Below are 18874 nucleotides of genomic sequence, written 5' to 3'. Positions count from 1 at the left end.
GTTGCACAACAACACAAAGGCCCTTAATGCCAATGAACTGTACGCTCAAAGACGGTTAACATGGGGAATTTTCTGTTATGTGTATTTTTTTGTGTGTGTGTGGTACGCGGGCCTCTCACTGTTGTGGCCTCTCCCACTGCGGAGCACAGGCTCTGGATGCGCAGGCTCAGCGGCCATGGCTCATGGGCCCAGCCGCTCCGCGGCATGTGGCATCTTTCCGGACCGGGGCACGAACCCGTGTCCCCGGCATCGGTAGGCGGACTCCCAACCACTGCGCTACCAGGGAAGCCCTGTTATGTGTATTTTACCACCAAAAAAATCAAAAAGAAAAAAGGGGCAGGAAGCATGAGCAGGACCAGGGCAGGTCTAGAGGAGTGAGTACCAGCTTCAATGAAGTGCTTGAGAACCCCCGTGAGCTGCGGGTCTTCATTGACGTTGAGAAGGTGCGGGAAGGTCTTCATCATCTGCTGCTCCTGGAGGAGGAACAGAGAGAGGGCTTCCTCGCCAGACAGGGCAGCACAGCACAGACAGCAATGTTCCTTTCTATCCACTGCTCCTTGGAGCTGTTTGTCTGTGCATTCCGGCAACTCACCCCATAAAGCAAACCCAGAGGAGGAAAGTGTGACCAGGGACTTCGCTGACAGAGCGGGTGCGATCCTGGCAGGTCAGCGGTCGGGGGCCTGCATTCATCCCGTCAGGACTGTTGCAAAGCACAGCCGGTTTCCTACTCTGTTCACCATTCCCAGCTGCTCTCGCATGGTTCCCTGCACTTTGGTTTCTACCCCTGCCATTTCTTCAGGCCCCCGGCATCCCCAGCTGTCAGGGGGCCCCATACTGGTGCTCGCCTGGGTAATTCTTCCCAGGTTCCACTAAACCACCTGCCCTACATCTCACTCCCCCAAGTCCTTTGGCGAGCAAAATGGGGCCTATTGCATCACCCTCTCTTGGTGACCAAAATGCACTTCATTTTTTAATACAGGTGTTGATTGGTATTGCGGTTATAGAGGTTTGATAGTCAAGCAGAACTGGAATAAGCTATGCAGGCACAAGGAAAGCTTTTAAATCCTGAATTTTTCATAAAGAATAAAGAAGATGAGAGTCCTGGTTCTAACTGTCCATACAGAACAGAGTCCTGGGTTCTTCACTCTGGATCCTACTTGACCCCTGCAGCCAAGGGTCACAAACCCAGGTACCCCTTACACAGGATGTTACTTTCTTGGCCCTTCTGGCTGCGGGGTGCAGCCATATTACATCCACGCCTCTAGAGTTCTTGGACCCTAACTTAACCTGACCCCCTGCTGCCACAGACCTCCACCCGACTCCACTCCTTCCGCCTGGAGCTCACATCTATCCTGGCGTCATGAGCCCTTTGGAATCTGGACTGGACCCATCCCACTACTTCTAAAGTCCTCCAGAGCTGGCCCATGACTTTGGAGTTTGTCCAGAGCCTCGTGGCTTTGGGGAGGAAGGTCATGGGAGGCAGGGCATCTCCCTGGCCCAGGTACAGAGTTCACACCCCAGCCCATTTATGATCTGGAATTGGCGGTGAATACCAGATACGTGGTTCAGGGTCACAACTCACAGACCCCAGAAGACAATCATGTTCCTCAGATCCTCCCCAAATTCTAATTATCCACAGCCTTGAATTCTATTCTCAGCCTCATGGCCTCTTTGCTTCCTTCCCTTTCATGCCCTGTCATTCTCTCCCCAACTCTGCCAATAATTTAATTAAGTCATACGTCACATATAACATGTCACATTCACATATTATACATAATACACCTCACCCCGATTATCCACCTGGCATCAACCCAGGCATTGGCACTTGTCTGGGTAAGGGGCAAGGCTGCCCCCCCCCCCCCCAGGTTGTCAGCCTCGGCAGGTGGAGGTGGTAAGCTCACCTGGGCGATGGCCACGTAGTACTGCTGCCATTCACTCCGGGCCTGCTCCAGCTGGTGCACCCAGCTCAGCTCTTCAGGGCGAGACCTGAGCCGACAGGCTGGCAGCTCTGGAAGGAGGGAGATACTTTAAGCAACGTAAGGCCAATTTAAGGTCTGCAGTGTCAAAGGTGAGGCACAGAATGTCTCAGTCAAAACATGGCACTCTCAGCAGGAGTGGGGAATAGCACTGCACTGACTGCACTTGGCAAGTTCTAGAAAGCCTAGGATATTCACAGCAGCTCTATTCACAATAGTCAAGATGTGGAAGCAGCCTAAGTGTCCATCCGCAGATGAATGGATAAAGAAGATGTGGTACATATATACAACGGAAGGTTAGCCAAAAACAAGAATGAAATCATGCCATTTGCCCAACATGGATGGACCTAGAGATTATCATACTAAGTGAAGTAATCAGAGAAAGAGAAATACCATACAATATCACTTATATGTGGAATCTAAGAAAATAGCACAAATGAGCTTATTTACAAAACAGAAACAGACTCACAGACAGAGAAAACAAACTTATGGTTACCAAAGGGGATACCTGGGAGGTGGGAGGGGGATAAACTAGGAGTTTGGGATGAACATATACACACTACTATATATAAAATAGATAAACAACAGGGACCTACTGCACAGCACAGGGAACTATACTCAACGTCTTGTAATAACCTATATGGGAAAAGAAATAATATATATACGTATGTGTAGGTGTATAATTGAATCACTTTGCTGTGTATCTGAAACTAACACAGGGCTGCCCTGGTGGCGCAGTGGTTAAGAATCCACCTGCCAATGCAGGGGACATGGGTTCGAGCCCTAGTCCGGGAAGATCCCACATGCTGTGGAGCAACTAAGCCCGTGCACCACAGCTACTGAGCCTGCGCTCTAGAGCCCGTGAGTCACAACTACTGAGCCCACGCACCTAGAGCCCGTGCTCCACAACAAGAGAAGCCACTGCAATGAGAAGCCCGTGCACCGCAACAAAGAGTAGCCCCCGCTCGCAGCAACTAGAGAAAGCCTGAGTACAGCAACGAAGACCCAACGCAGCCAAAAATAAATAAATAAATATATTAATAAAAACAAACTAATACAACATGGTAAATGAACTCTACTTCAATAATTAAAAGGAAAAAAAGACTAGGATCACCTCTTAATTCAAAAGAAACTAGAGCAAGGAGGTCCTTTGTAGGAGGAGCACTGAACCTCAGCAATCTGTTTTTTTAATCATGTGGGCATGTGAGAGCATTTCAGGGCATTCCTGTAAAGTCAGGGGATTCAGGAAGAATCAAAGATTTATCTTACCTTGTTTTTCATGTGTTCCGTGTCTGTGCTTATGAATAATGGGAATTAGATGCTATATTTAGGTCAACATCTGCATGTCCGGATTTTAGAGGTACGGAGATTTGTGACAGAGCAGAGTCATGCCTGGACCAGATGTGGGCAGAGCCTCTAATTTAGGAAGTGCGTGGTTGAGTCTGAAGCCTTAGTGGGTCAGGACTTGGGAACCCAGAGATATGCCAGATGGGGCCAACCTGTCCTCGAACAGAACATCCATGGGGGCAGCCAGGTGTGCGTGCATGCGGGAGCGGGTTGTGGTTGGGAAGTGTTGCCACCGCCAGACAGAGAGCCCGTGTGGCACGAGGGAGCCCGGCCGGGCGAGGGGAACGGCTACCAAGGGCCGGATGATGACAGTGGGGGCACACTCCACTAAGAGCACTGAGCGCAGGGCTCTCAGACCTTCTGGTCTGGCTGTTTTGATGCTGAACGCTTTTACCAATTCTACTTCAACAGTCTTATATTTTGTCCTTTCCATCCATACCATTCTAAATTGTTCATGGGCATAAAATTACACACACCTCATGCTGCCATGCTGAAATCTCAGGCCTTCACTCAAAGCAGTGGTCCTCAATAACTGCACAGTGGGCCACCTTAAGGTGGGCACTTTAAGAACCACCGCTGCCCCCGGGATGGATTAATTGGTCCAGATGGCGCACAGTCACCAGGTGACTCAACGTGCAGCCAGGGCTGGGCAGAGTCTTAGAAGAGGGTGCTGGGGGTGGTGCTTCTTAGCTCCAAACATCACTTAACTGCATGAGGCCATCAGCCGAATAAACGCCCTTAGGGCCACCGTCCAAATCTGGTAAGGAAAAAGTAGTCCCGGTGGAAAGAATAATCTCAAAATAAAAATGGCAATAAAAAAAAAATGACCATTTAAAAAGGACAAGGCCATTATTTCTCATAACTGCTGTGACTCTACATTCAGGCCAAAATGTCCTGGACAAAGGCCCAGGGGTGCCCCAACCTGCCCTAGGGCTCCCCTAAGACTCTACCCAGGGGTTGGCCCCCAGGCCTGGGCCTGGCCACGGCCCCTCCCTTCCTCCCTCCCACTCCCAGCCTCCTGGCTGCTGGCTTGGACCCGCGCTGACTCCTGACTCGGTTTACCTGCCATTCTGGAGTTTCCACACCCAAGCAGCTGTTTGTTGTTCTCTGCCCTGGACTCTCTCATCAGGGTCGAGGTGTTGACCACGGCTCTGTTCCGGATCTTCTTAGCCCTGTGCAAAGGTGGACACACAACCAGGCCCTGGACCTTTTGCAGTTGGAGCAGTACCACCAGATCACTGGCTGGAAACTGGGCTCTGGTCTCAGAAGGTCAAAGTGGGAGCCTTTCATGCCCCAGTGATTCGAAACTCCACCATGTAAGGTTCCAGTAAACCATGAAGACCAGAAGGGACTCAGAGATATCCAGGGTTCAAATAAATAGGGGCAGCTCAACCGAGGCCTGGAGCCTGCCCGCCACGTGTTCTGGGCCCTGAACACACTCCCCCAGCTGGGCTGACTTGGTTAATGAAAAACTCTCTTCAGTCACTGCTGCTGCTGCTGCTGTAGCACCACAAACCCTGGAGGCTCCCGGTCACTCTGCCATGTGCGCCAGGCCAGCAGTGGGCTTAGAGATTACCTAGTTCACTCCCAGCAAATGCTGCATGGGGTGTACTTATGCTAAAACATGACTTGCTCTTTATCTGAAATTCAAATTTAACTGGGCATCTTATATTTTATTTGCTAAATCTGGCAACCTTACTCCTTTCACTGAGGAAGAGGGTTTCCAAGGCAAGCCCACAGTCGCACAGTCCACGGCAGATCTGGACCTGGAGCCCAGGGTCCCTGGGGACCATTTTCTCCTTCCTCTGCATCACACAGTGTCTCACGTAAAAAGTGCTAGCAACAGATTTACATCTGATAAGCAGAGAGAAAATGACCATTCTAAGTAATACTAAAGACAAAATTCAAGATCTGAGTGGTACAGATGCTGGAAGAAAATGTCTACTGGAGTCAGATGATATGGAGACCACGCAGCGCAGAATGAGAATGCAAGTGTTTGTGACTAAAATGCAAGGGCCCCTCCCTGAGAAGACGCCAAAGGAAGACCAGAAGGACAGGCGATTACTTGGGGACATCATAGCAACTACCACTTTTGAGCTTCAGCCCCATGCCAAGCAGAACTTGGCCAGAAACGGTTCATGAACAATCTCAGGTGGTCTTCACCACACCCAGCGAGTGAGGTATCACCTCCTTCAGCACGTGAGGTCACCGAGGGCCAGCGAGGGTCAGGTCCCGTGGCAGGCAGGGCCAGATTCTGACACACAGGCCCGTACCTATTAGAATAGGAACCAAGTCCATTTCACATGTCAGCTGCAGCTGCCTGGAACACAGGCTGAGAATTCCAAGCTCCTGAAAGGAGCTGATGGGAACACGGCAGAGGTGGATTCTCAAATCTACCACATGAATACGCTGCCGGGGTGGTGCGGCACGCGGTTTCTACCCCTGGTTACAGGCTTCCTCTCCCCAGACCCTCACCTGCCTAGACAGGTCAGGAGGAGTAGGCTCCTACGTGCCTTGAAAAGCAGGAACTCAGCTCTTCCACAGCGTCCTGCAGGGGCTAATCGAGTGGGCTTGTCTCCCCGGCCAGTCCGAAGGGAGGGAACCAGCAGTGAGAGCCCCGCTCTACCCGCACAGGGAGGAGACGCCTGTGACCTGCTGTGTGGGACCTGGAGAAATGAGAAGCAGCTCACGGAAAGCGGCAGAGCCGGGGGCTGGTTCCCAACTTTGGGAGTGCCTCTGACGTGCTCATCTTTATTATTAGCACAAAAATTCCCTGCCTGCCACTATGCTCTACGTGTGTCCCAGACGACAGAAGGGGAATCTGTGAATGGTCGTGCTATGTGGCAGGAAAACGCAGGGGGACAGATAAGTGACCACATCAGGATTGGGATCAGTGCTTCCTCCCATGGGTTTGAGCCCACGGCTCCTCCCCCATCCAGGGCTGGAGCGACAAAATGACAGGCTCAGGAGGGTCCTGAGCCCCTAATTCGACCTCCTTTTATTTGTTTTATTTTCTCTCACTCTTCTCTCACAAATCCTTTTGTTCTTCTTTCTTCTGGACCCCTTCCCAAGACGCCAGCCCATCAAGTATAAGGGTACTAGAAGAATGTGCCGGATTTAGAACCTAGAACCACTGTGGATAATAAGTATTCATAAACGTACCTTTCAGCATATCTTAATGTCGATAAAGTTTCCTCGTAGCAGATGTCAGCCGGACTTATGGCTGCTATCTGTAAAAAATAACCTTTTCAGATTTTGTTTTTCATATAAGGTTTTAGAGCTATTGTTGTCGATATCACGCAACTAACAGTCACGGAACATCTTGTAATTTGTGGTACTGTTCAAACTTTACAACTCAGACAGAAAACTCAGGCTTAGAGAAGAATAATGTGCCAAGGTCACTCAGAAAATAACCGGCAGAGCTGGGACCTGGACCAGCCCTGACTTGACACCTGTGCAGCTAACCTCTGTACTACGTGTCCCTCAGCACTGAGTCCCCAGCAGATTTCCTCGGGGATTTAAATGACCGTTGAACCCTGGCACTGCAGAGACCAATCAATAAATCATTACTGAGTAGCCACTTGTATGGTTTCAAGCCTGGCTATTGACTTTGGCTTAATTGTTCTAGAAATCAAATGAGAAAACAAACGTTTTGATGAGCTGGAGGTGGGCAGGGTCACTGAGGGTGAACAGGGGGGAGTGTGATTACCCAGGCAGCAGCTTGTAACTTACGGTCCTGGAGGTCAAGATTCAGAGCATAAGGGCCTGGTGAATAGTCCTTTATCTTTGTCCAGCTTTGCAGCTTTTAAAGCTTGTTCATTATATGATCTCCTTTAATCACCACAGCAGCATTTCCAAGGCGAGATTGTTATCTTCACTTTAGGAAGGAGGAAGAGGAGGTCTTACGGGAAGTACGCTGAAACTGGGATTGGGGCCATGGAGCCTCAAGAGCTTAGATGTTTAACATTCAGAGGAGTCTTACGGGCCTTCTTTTAGTCCAGGCTCTTGGGGGATGGCCCAGGGAGGCCCACAGGTACTGACAACCAGAAAAACGTTAACCAAAATGTTTGAAAAGAATTAGGCAAGAATAAATGATAAAGACAGATCCAGCAGCAGGCGTTTCTCTCCTAATCAGGACAACAGACTGGAGGCCAGTACGAGGCTGGAAGCAGAGCTTGCCCAGTTCTGTTCCTTCCCTAATCTGAAGCTTGAGAGCGGAGCGCCCTGACTTAACACACTGCACACGGTACCACTTGGCAAACTTTCAATAATAGAGTCTGGAGTCTTTTGCTGATGACACGATTTGGCTACTCTCCAGGTTAAACACCTGCCCTGTGTCTAAAACAGTCAAAAATTGATTCCAGTCTTGCCATGGAATGACTGCTGATTTATAATAACATGACATTGTTAGTGTTAGTTTTAAAACTGTATTAGTTTCTCCCTGATAATAAAAGTAATATATAGTTCTGTAGAGAACCAGAAAAGAGTAAATTAAAAAATCAAAATTAGCACTATAGAAACTTTATTTGAACATCGCCATGGAAAGAGCTCCAGGAGTCATGAGATCATAGATGAGAACGTGCTATATCAATGCAGAGTGCTGTGCTTAGTGGTCCACAGAGAATAACTTTAATAATAATAATAACAACAGCAATAATGACAGCTACATGAGTCTAAACAGTCTAAAATGTGGTAAGAAAATCACTTTACCAAAGTAGTTCTGCTGTTCCCACCCAGAGCTGACTGGAGCAGTTTGGTCAGAACAGAGTCTCTGTAGGGAATGTGCAAGACTTTCTTCCCCATGGCTGCATCAGCCAGAGCACTGAATCAAAAGAAAATATAAAACAACAAAATTTTTTACATGTATCAAGAAGAAATCTGCTTCCCTGTGGATAAGTCAGAAACACTCCTCAAATCCCCTTGTCGACCCTATACACCAGAGACAAGACTCTAAGGAATATCCAATAGTTGAGACACCTTCTGTACAAAGATGCTGAAGTTAAGACAGCAGCACAGGCTGCTGGTTCTATCTCCAAGGTCAGCACTGGGGAAACCATAACAGAGAGGGAAGCCCAGATCTGAGGCACTAACACACTAAACCTTTGGAGGAAAACCCAGAGCCTGCAGGCTATTGTAAATTTATGTATAGGGAAGGGTTGTGATCTGAGGAAGAGGGTGGCTAGCAGGGTGAAGATAGAAATGGGGAGTGGGTTTAAGTCCTTTTCTTGCCTTTCTCTCATACTGCCTTAGGAAGGTCCCATAGCGTTAGGACCCCATAGGACTACAGCATCAGAGTAACAGTGAATAAGAGAAGTAACAGTGAATAAGAAAAATAACAGCTCAGTTCCTGCCCTGCTCAGGGCACTATAGAGAAAGTAGTGTTGTCACTGAAGAGAGTGGGGAAGAGGAGGGAGGAAATCCCATCTCTGTGAAATTATAATCACAAACAGAGAAAAGAAATCTAAAAAATTAATCCATCAGATTTAGAAAAGAAACAAAATGAACATCTAGAAAGGAATAGATACAATAATTGAAATTTAAAACACTATGGATAGGTTCAACAGCAAATTTGACATTGCCATAATGGGAATTAGTGAACCAGATAGTTCAGAGGAAATCCAGATTGCAGCCTGGAGACATAGAGATGGAAAACAAGAAAGAAAGGTTAGGAGACATGGAAGACAGGGTGAGAAGATTCAAATAGTTTAATTGAAGTTTCAGGAGAGAAAAGAGAAAAAAAATGGGTAGAAGCAATATGTGAGAGATAATGGCTGAGAATTTTCTAGTATTGATGAAAATCACTATCACAGAGCTATGGAGGCTAAGGAATTCCAAGGAGGATAAATAAAGACAAACTGACACTCAAATGCAACATAATGAAATTGGGGAACATCAAAAAAGAAGAGCTTAAAAGCAGGTAGGGAAAAAGATTATCTTCAAGGGAATAGCGATTAGACCAAGAATAGAAACCAGGAGAATGTTATCCTTAATGAGATGAAAGAAAATACTGTCCATCCAAAATTATATACTCAGCAAAATTATCTTTCAAAAATAAGGTAAAATAAAGAAACTTCAACCAAACAAAAATTGAGTTTGCCATCAGCAGATGATCACTAAAAGAAATTCTAAAGAACATACTTCAACCAGAAGGAAATTGATCTTACAGAGCAGCTCTGATGTTTAAGAAGGAATGAATAAAAATAATAAAAAAGGAGTAGATGTGAATGAACACTAACTGTATAAGATAGTAATGATAATGTCTTTCAGGGTTAAAGAAGAATAGAATTAACATATATATCAAAAATAGCATATGTAGGATGGAGATACTCATATTATCCAGGAATAGGATAAAGTGTTTATTATATTTAGATGTTGACAAACAGATTGAAGAGCCAAGGAACAGTAAGCATATATTGAATTTTGACATATAACAGAAGTAGCATAGAAGATCATTGGGGAAAGGAGAGACTACTTAGCAAATGACCTGAAAAAATTGGTAATCGATAAGGAAAAAATAACAAAAAGGATGCCCACCTTACACTACTACACACCAACTCCAGACAGATAGGAACTTAAGTATAAATTTTCTTAAACAAGACAAAGAAAATGCAAAACTGCAAAACATAAACAATAAATTCTGCTCATCAATAGACACCTTTAAAAAAGTGAAAAGTCAAGCTACTAACTGGGAGAAGATATTTACAGTACATATACCTAAGAAAAGAGTAATAAAAATAGTAAAAAATGTCTGCAGATCGATCAAAAAGACAATAACTCAATAGAATAATCGGAAAAATATAAGACCAGGTATTTTGAGAGGAAACATATTGCTAATAAGCAAATCAAATGATGCTCCAGCTTGTAGGTAACCAATGCTATCAAGACCATAGTAAAATATGTTTATACCCACTTAACTGGTAAATATCAAGAAATTTGACAATACCAAGCCTTGGAAAAGATGTGGATCAATGGGATATGTTATACATTGCTCCTGGGAATATAAATTGGTCCAACCACTTTAGAGAACAATTTGTCACCCTCTCGAAAAATAAGGTATTCACACACCTTATATATATAAAACCCCAAAATTTCAATTCTTTGTCTATACCAAAAAAACTTTGAAATATTGATACCCAATGATTTGTACAATAATATTCATAGTAGTACTGTTTGTAATAGCAAAAAACAAACAAAAACCTGGAAACAACCAAAATGCCAATTAACATGAGAATGAAGGAATAAATTGTGGCATATTCCCACAATGGAATACTATACAATAATGAAAAAGAAGTAACAACTGCTACTGTAACAACATGGATGAATCTCATAGACAGAACATTTAGTAAAAGAACAGAAAATAAATTAACCAGAGCCACACATAACATGGATAGATATTGTCAATAATGGTGAATCTAAAAGCAAACTCTGCTCCTGGGTATGTACTTAAGAGGAATGAGTAATTATTTTCCCCTAAGTACATGTACAAGAACGTTGATAGCAACTTTATTCATAATAGTCAAAACTTGGAAACAAACTAAATGCCCATACAAGAGGAGAATGGATAAATAGTGGTATATTCCTACAATGGAATACTGCATAGCAATGAAAAACAATTAATAATTGCTAAGTGAAACAGCATGGATGAGTCTCATAGACACAATCCTTAGTGAATGAAGCCAGATGTAAAAGACAATGACCTGGTGGCACAGTGGTTGAGAATCTGCCTACCAATGCAGAGGACACAGGTTCGAGCCCTGGTCCAGAAAGATCCCACATGCCGCAGAGCAACTAAGCCCGTGTGCCACAACTACTGAGCCTGCGCATCACAACTACTGAGCCCGTGTGCCACAACCACTGAAGACTGTGTGCCTAGAGCCTGTGCTCCGCCACAAGAGAAACCATTGCAATGAGAAGCCCACGCACCGCAACAAAGAGTAGCCCCTGCTTGCTGAAACTAGAGAGAGCCCCCCATGTGCAGCAATGAACACCCAATGCAAAAAAAAAATTAAATAAATAAATAAATAAAAGACAATGACCTGATATACATGATCTCATTTTTATGAAAATCAATACAGTTAGGCAAAACTAATCTCTGATAACAAAGGTCAATTCTTTTTGTTAGGATTAAAAATTAGGAGGAGGTATGAGGGAGTTTTCTGAGTTTTGGAAATGTACTATATCTCAGTCTAGGTGGTAATTACATAGATATATACATATATAAAAATCCATTGAGCTGAACATTTAAGATTTGTGCATTTTACTATATGTAATTTATACCTAAGTAACCTTAACAATGCAAGATCCAGAAAGCAATATAATATTTTACCCTTTTATAAAATTCAAAAATCAGTGCTACTAATAAATAATAATGTGTACAAGCGATAAAACAAGAAATGATCAAAGAAAGAAAGAGGGAAGGAAGTAGGGAGGGAGGGAGATTAAACATAAAATTCAATATGGTGGTTACCTCCAAGGGGAGAATAGGAGAGGAATACCACCTGTTTCTTGGGTTGGGTGGTGGTTTTATTTGTTATTTCATTTAGAAGCAATTAATTAGTTTAAAATAAAATCTACAGGAGGGCCAGGAATGAACCAATGATGATAGTGGGTCATGAACCAAGGGTCATAATTAATCTAAATTTTGGTATTTGAGTTTATTTTTATGGCACAAATAAGTACCTATCCACTGATTATTTACCTGATAACATTTCCTAAATTGGTTAAACTTAAGTTAACTCGTGATCCTTCCCTCAGTCTGTCACCTTCAGATCCTGAAGATTTCTGCCTTTCACTTCCAGCTAAATCCACCAAATTAATACTGGATTGTTTGCTGAGGTCTCTATCTAGAAAAACCTGTAGGAAAGCAACACAGGTCATGCTATTAGAGTGGTAGCAGACTACACAAGAAGACAATCTATTTTACATTCTAAAATATTTTTTCTAATTGTATTTCACACTCAAAAAAGGTGTAATAAAATTTGCAAGTTAAAATGCCATCCTCTTCATAATGACATTTTACAATAACATTACTAGGTTCAAATGTCTCAGTTGCCCCTTCCCAATTCTGCAAAGCTACTTCCAATGATATATTAGATACCAATTATTGCCCTAGTATATCTGTGATCAATAAGTATTTTAAATCTACTGTGAAATCTGCAAAATAAGTAACTGTTCGCGATGGTGTAGTCATGTAATGGAAAGAATGCTACAGGTTCCCTTTCTGTCATGTAACTGTGAACAAATGATTTAACTTTTCAGAGTTTCAACTTTCTCAGTTGTAAAATAGGGATGATAGCATGTTTTGGGGATGTTATGAGGGTAAAAGATAATAGATGTAATGGTTCTAACCATGCCTGGCATACATAAATAGGTGTTAATGTTGTTACTGACACCAATAAACAGAGTAAAATCATTCTTTTCCAGTTAATTTTGTCTCTTGCCTCTAAAATATCAAGTTTAAAAAATAGCAGGGCAGGGCTTCCCTGGTGGCGCAGTGGTTGAGAGTCTGCCTGCCGATGCAGGGGACACGGGCTCGTGCCCCAGTCCGGGAAGATCCCACATGCCGTGGAGCGGCTGGGCCCGTGAGCCATGGCCGCTGAGCCTGCGCGTCCGGAGCCTGTGCTCCGCAATGGGAGAGGCCACGACAGTGAGAGGCCCGCGCGCAGCAAAAAAAAAAAAAAAAAAAAAAAAAATAGCAGGGCAAACCATATTTAAAGTTTATGAATTTCAGTAACATTGTAAAATTAAGTAAATAATATTTAAAAGTTTACAAGGTTCTTTAAAATGCAGAATGCTATTTAAACTTCTCAACATTCCTATGAGGAGAACTATTCATCTCATTTTTACAGAACAAGAAACTGAGGCTTAGGAAAGGTAAGTTACTTCCCAAAGTTTCAGAGCTGGTAAACAGAGTCATACATGGTCTAGTGTTTTTCCACTATTCCTGGTTAGAGCAGGACAATCTTTATTTATTACTGTTTTATCTATTACTAGTGCTGTGGCTTAGGGGATGGAGGTGGTGAAATTGTAGCTAAATGTTTAACCAGGCTTTGTGAATAACCATGTCTGAATCAAATTGTCCATAACTGTAGAGATCACGCGGTGATACCCACCAAGGAGAATGGAGGAGAAAAGTGTGCTCTAGTTTATCAAAGATTCTACTTAGTGGGGCGTTACATGGATTACCTGATTTCAAAGATTTTATCTTTGTGATTCCAAATATCAGAAAGACACTTCAGTACCTGGTGGTCCCCTAGGCTCATGGATCTGAAAGTTGGGCATTATTATATTGGTGATGCATACAGAGCCTACTAGTAGAATTCTCCATGACAAACCACAGACCCACTCTCATATCTCCACAGTTTGATCAACTTGGGGGTCAAAACCTGTTTCCCAGAGCATCGAATTTACTTTAGGGAAAGCAGTCTTTAGTCTCAGGGGCATTTCTGGGATCTGGTAGGTCTTACTGCCACCCCTCTGTTAGTAACGGGCTCACTTAGGCCGGGGTTGGGGGGCATGGATGTCGGGGGAGGGAGGCAAGAAGACAAGTGCCTCACTTTCTCCTGCTTCTGACCCTATAGTCTATGTTTGGAAAGAGCCACCTTAATCCATAGGTCAACTCTAAAAAGATTCCATAATACTCACCAGCCCATAACGCTACTGGGAACCTTTCCCTGGACCCCCTTGGTGGGAGGTGGGGACAATGGCATCTACTTGAATCTCACCTGCTTGAACTGAATGGTGATGACCATGTGAGACCGGCTGCTGCTGGCATTCATGTTGGTCGAAGCTGTGGTCCTTATTTTTGTTCCTTGTTCCATCAGTCTTTCAATCTGGGCATAGTTCTCACAAGGCACTGACTTTAGACCATCCACATAAAAGCCCAGCTGTTGGTCTTCCCTTACTTTTAGCCCTCCAGGTTTCTTGGTTTTGGACAGCAAATCTCTTACCTGTGGAAAAAAGAATAAATAATGCAAAATTCAGGAAGGCAAGGATTTTTGTTTATTTCACCGTTACAGCCCTTTCTAGAATATATTAAGTGCTCAGTAAATATGTATTGGATGAATGAATAAATGTTAAAGTTCTGTAGGTACCAGACCACCTCATAATTTAAATAAGTAAGGAATAGAGAAATGACAAGCAAGAAAATATGGAAACCTGTTGTAATTAGTGAAATCAGAAGCATATATTTTTTTAGAAATTCAGTTTTATTATGTTCAAGTACCTAGAGCACTTCAACCAGACTGCGAGGTCCCTGAGGGCAGAGCATGTTTCTTTACTAGAACAATAAATCCTAACATGGTTCCTGACATGTGGTAGGAACTCAGTGAATGCTTGTGGAGAAGATAGTGTAACTGAAGCTAAGCTAAAAAGTAATGTTTGATACACTGAATATGGAGTACTGGCCGAACTGCTTTTGTAGCATGAAAAAACATTTTAATCGATATCTACAGTTGTCTGACTTTACATAGGTGATTCTAAAGCTTTTGTGCTTGAAAACGTGGTTCTTGGATTATCCTAAATATTCTCCTAGCAATCTTGTTAACTCTTGTAGTTGATTCGCAAATCCCTTGTGAATAATATAAAAAGAAATGATCCCAGCCTCTTTCTGAATTATCACAAATTTTGTATTACAAAGTAATGAAGTCTTACTTTCCTGAGAACAGTGATCAATGAAACTTAAAACACTTAAAAGTTAGTAACATTCAAAGTACCTAATGTTCTGCCTAGGTTAAATCATGCTGCAACAGATGCCACCACTGTGAATATCTGCTTCCAAGGGAAACTTATTTAACCCAAACAGTATTTGCTACAGCCAAACCTAACAAGAGACTGTGGGTAATTCTTTGGATTTTCTTCTTATTATTGGAGATTTGTGTGATGTCACACTTAGACCATGGCCTCAGGTGAAAGTCCATGTTGCCTCTCCCCCAAAAAAGCCACTTCTGCCAAGGCACAGTAGGTCGAGCTATGGGAGCCTGGTAGAGCCAGAGCCCCTAGAGCAGGTAGTTGGTCCTATACGATGCAGGGAGATCTGGGCTGGGAATCTGACCTGGGCTCTTAGTTCTGGTTCTGCCTCCAAAGTGTGAGAGCTTTGGAAAGTCTCTTACATCCCCAGTTTTCTCCTCATAAGAGAAGAGCGATGGATAAAATGGTCTCTAAGATCTCCCCAAGTATTCTGTAGCTTTAAGTCCTAGAGTCAAAGCAAGATCACAGATTGAATTCAGGAAAGCAAATTAGGACAGTGGACAGAAAGGTCAGAGATAAGCAGACATCAGAACGGAGGCAACTCTGTCTTAGATAGGAAGCCTTTTCTATAACTTCCACTGAGTGATTATAAATTGTAGGAAGCGGCATCTAAGGCTGAAGCTGTGTCTGAAGAAGGCCTATTAGAAAAAAGGTAAGTAGGTTTGTCTAAATGGAATATGGAAGTGCCCAGAGACAAGGGCAGATCCTGGTACCTGATCCTCCAGGTTGTACCTGGAGATCGAATCGATGGTTATCACGAGAACTTCCTCACTCACCTCAGCTCTTGTGAACTCTCCTAAGTCTGTCTCTATCTGGCACTCCTTCAAATATGACTTTGCCGCTAGAGAAATTTTCTAAAACCCCAGTCTGATTCTCTTATTTCCCTGTTTAGAACCCTTCACTGACTCTCCATTGCCTCCCAGACAAAGAGCCTTTGCCTTTTAGCAACTGATGTTTAGCGCCATCTACTGATGCTTCCCTGTTCTCATCTCCCCACATGCTTCCAGCTCTGGCTACACAGGACTCTCACTGTTCCCTTAAACGCCGTGTGCTTTCACGTATCCGTGGACTTATTAAATACGAATCCTGCTGCCTAAAGTGCCCCCCAGGCCTCCTACTGCCTCACCAAATTCATAAATATCTTTCAAGGCCCAGTCTAACTCTGTTGACAACACCAACAATCCCAGGCAGTATTAGTTCTCTCTCTCCTATGCCTTTCTTTTCACCATTCATGCGGCATATGTAATATATTTTATTACTATCTTCAGTGGATGTTATATCTTCTATGAAACTTCTCCATGACAGGAATCATGTCTTAGGTTTTATTCATTCTCAGAGTCTAGTATGATGTCTGAAACATGAAAAGTATCTAATAAATGTCACTTTGTTGAAGTACGGCTGGAAAAATACCAGAGACTCGTAGAAGGTGAGACACGAAGAAGTATTTAGGATGTCCAATGTCCTTATTTTAGAGATAAGAAAAGAGAACTCCAGAGAGATTATCCTCATTAATAGGTATCAGTAAGGGACCCACAATGTGATGCCATTCTCCCCTGTTCCTTTCACAAGAACTTCATAATAAAGGAAGTAAAGTTGTCCTCCTGAAGTTACTGGTATGAAATAAAGGAGCTATACTGTCTCCCAAGCCCATGAACTTGAAAGAAATAGAAACTTAATCTGTGACCTTAACATAATAACCCATTTGAATTTACTATCAACCTTCAACAGTAATAAATGGCTCATGGAAGCATATGAGAAAAAAATAGATATTTTCTCTCCTTAATATAAAGAGAAAAACACTGACAGATTTATTCCTTCAGTAATAGTTATTCAGTAATGATTAAGTGCAAGGCTTTGGGATAGTGCGTGGGGTTACACAAGAGATCTTGGGGTATGAAACTACCCTTAAGAAGCTTACAATTATAGATACCCCTGTCAATTTACCCATTCAGCAAACCTTAGGGGCATCCATTCTAAACCAAGTATTATACTAAGTATTGCCAATAGAAAGGTGCAATTATCTGTTCTGGAGATACAAATATGTAAATAAAATTTTACAGTATGATATAAGCACAAAGAGGAAAGGTTGCTCAATATCTAGCGTTTGATAAGCGCTACGTTAGAAATTTAAGATTCAGTGCATCTCAAAGTGTAGTGTCTTATTTTAAATTCTCTACTTTATAAATAAGCAAACTGAGCTCTGAGATAAAGTGATATCCCAAAGTCACAAAGCTAGTAAATGAGAGAGCTGGGATTTGAACCCACGTTCTATGATCAAGCAAACTATGGCCCATGGGCCAAATTCAGCCCTCCACTTGTTTTTGTATGATCATTGAGGTAACAATGTTTTTCACATTTTTAAATGGCTGAAAAAAATCAAAAGAAAAATATTTTGTGACGTGAAAATTAGGTGAAATTCAAGCTTCAGTGTCTGTAAACAAAGGTTTATTGGTATGTAGCCATGTCCACTCATTTACATATCCTCTGCAGCTGCTTTTGTGCCCTGAGGGCAGAATACAGTAGTGGTGACAGAGACTTTATGGCCCTCAAAGCCTAAAATATTTTCTGTCTGGACTTTGAAGATAAAGTTTGCCAACCACTGTCCTGAAGCCAGACTGACTGAAGCCTTAGGATGTATAGAGGAGCTGACATCTGAGCTGCATTTGAAGTTTAGTAGTTTCTTTAAGGCCAGAGGAAGCAGGAAGGGTATTCCGGGTAGGGGAAGATAGATGTAGGAAAGAATGACATATTCTGCAAAGGAAGAATAGTTCTATGTGGCTGAAGAATAGAATGTGTGGAGACACAAGGACATAAAATGAAGTGGAACCTACCTAAAATGAGGTAGGTTGGGGCTGAATAGTCAATGCCAGGCTAAAGAGTTTTGACTTTATCTGTAGGATAGGTGAGGGGGAGCCTCTGATATTTATTAAGCTGCAGAGAGTCACTCAGATTTGTGTGTCAGAAAATATCATCACTGTTACCTGTTCATTGTAAATTTCCAGCATGCTGAATGTAACCTGTATAAAAAAGGGCACAAAGTAAATTAAGATTCTCTTGAAACTGTCATCTTTGAAAAAAAAAAAGTACTATGGAAACGAGATAAATGTACAGCAAAGGAAACAGCGAAATATTAAATATAGTAAAGCTCTTTTTCACAAGCCATAGGAGATTCTCAAATAATTTTAATGATATGGAGGAAGTTCTTAATATAAATTAAAAACATACAAAACATTGCATGTGTGTGTGCCTGTGTTACAGTCTCAACTGTGAAGAGAAAAATGTTGTTCTTTATTGCTCACTCTCTGATCTGAACATATGCAGAGAAAAAGATTGGTCTTCACCCTACTGTGCTTTTGGAATAATGCTAGCCAAGCTTACACCCCTTAAACAGGAGACTGGGGGAATCTGAACTACTCTAGTCTAGAGAAAAGGCTCTAAGATACTGACATTTTGCCACCACCATCCCTCACCCATGAAAAACTGGCTTGTCTGTTAGTCACCCTGTGGTGAGTCCTGCCAGTCAAACCTTACCTCCCCAGAGCTTCCAACTAGCTTCAGAGAGCATCACATTTTAAGATAAACAAATGGGAGGGGAGATCAAGATGGCAGCGCAGGAGGACGCTAAGCTCACCTCCCCTCATTAACACATCAAAAATACGTGTACCCGTGGAGCAATTCTCACTGAAAACTAATTGGAAACCAGCAGAAGGATGCTTACAAAACCAGGGCTATAAGAAAGATCCACACAGAATCGGGTCGGAAGGGAAGAGAAGCAATCAGGTCGGGACCTGTGCCCCTGGGAG

General features: G+C 43.0%; 1 protein-coding gene across 1 annotated transcript in view; it reads right to left on the bottom strand.

The window, feature by feature from the left end:
- The window catches only part of LOC307176109 (kinesin-like protein KIF28P), an 85540-nt gene that overhangs the window by 29768 nt on the left and 36898 nt on the right, over positions 1–18874 (bottom strand). The window contains 8 exon segments of the mRNA XM_079901916.1: positions 383–473; positions 1902–2008; positions 4386–4495; positions 6486–6553; positions 8034–8145; positions 12022–12176; positions 14048–14272; positions 18053–18088. Of these exon segments, the coding sequence (XP_079758042.1) occupies positions 383–473; positions 1902–2008; positions 4386–4495; positions 6486–6553; positions 8034–8145; positions 12022–12176; positions 14048–14272; positions 18053–18088 (904 nt within the window).

This window comes from Stenella coeruleoalba (assembly GCF_951394435.1).
Source record: "Stenella coeruleoalba genome assembly, chromosome: 1".
Classification (NCBI taxonomy): Eukaryota; Metazoa; Chordata; class Mammalia; order Artiodactyla; family Delphinidae; genus Stenella; species Stenella coeruleoalba.
The sequence above is the reverse complement of the archived record's forward strand: the minus strand, read 5'-3'. Positions and strand labels throughout refer to the sequence as shown.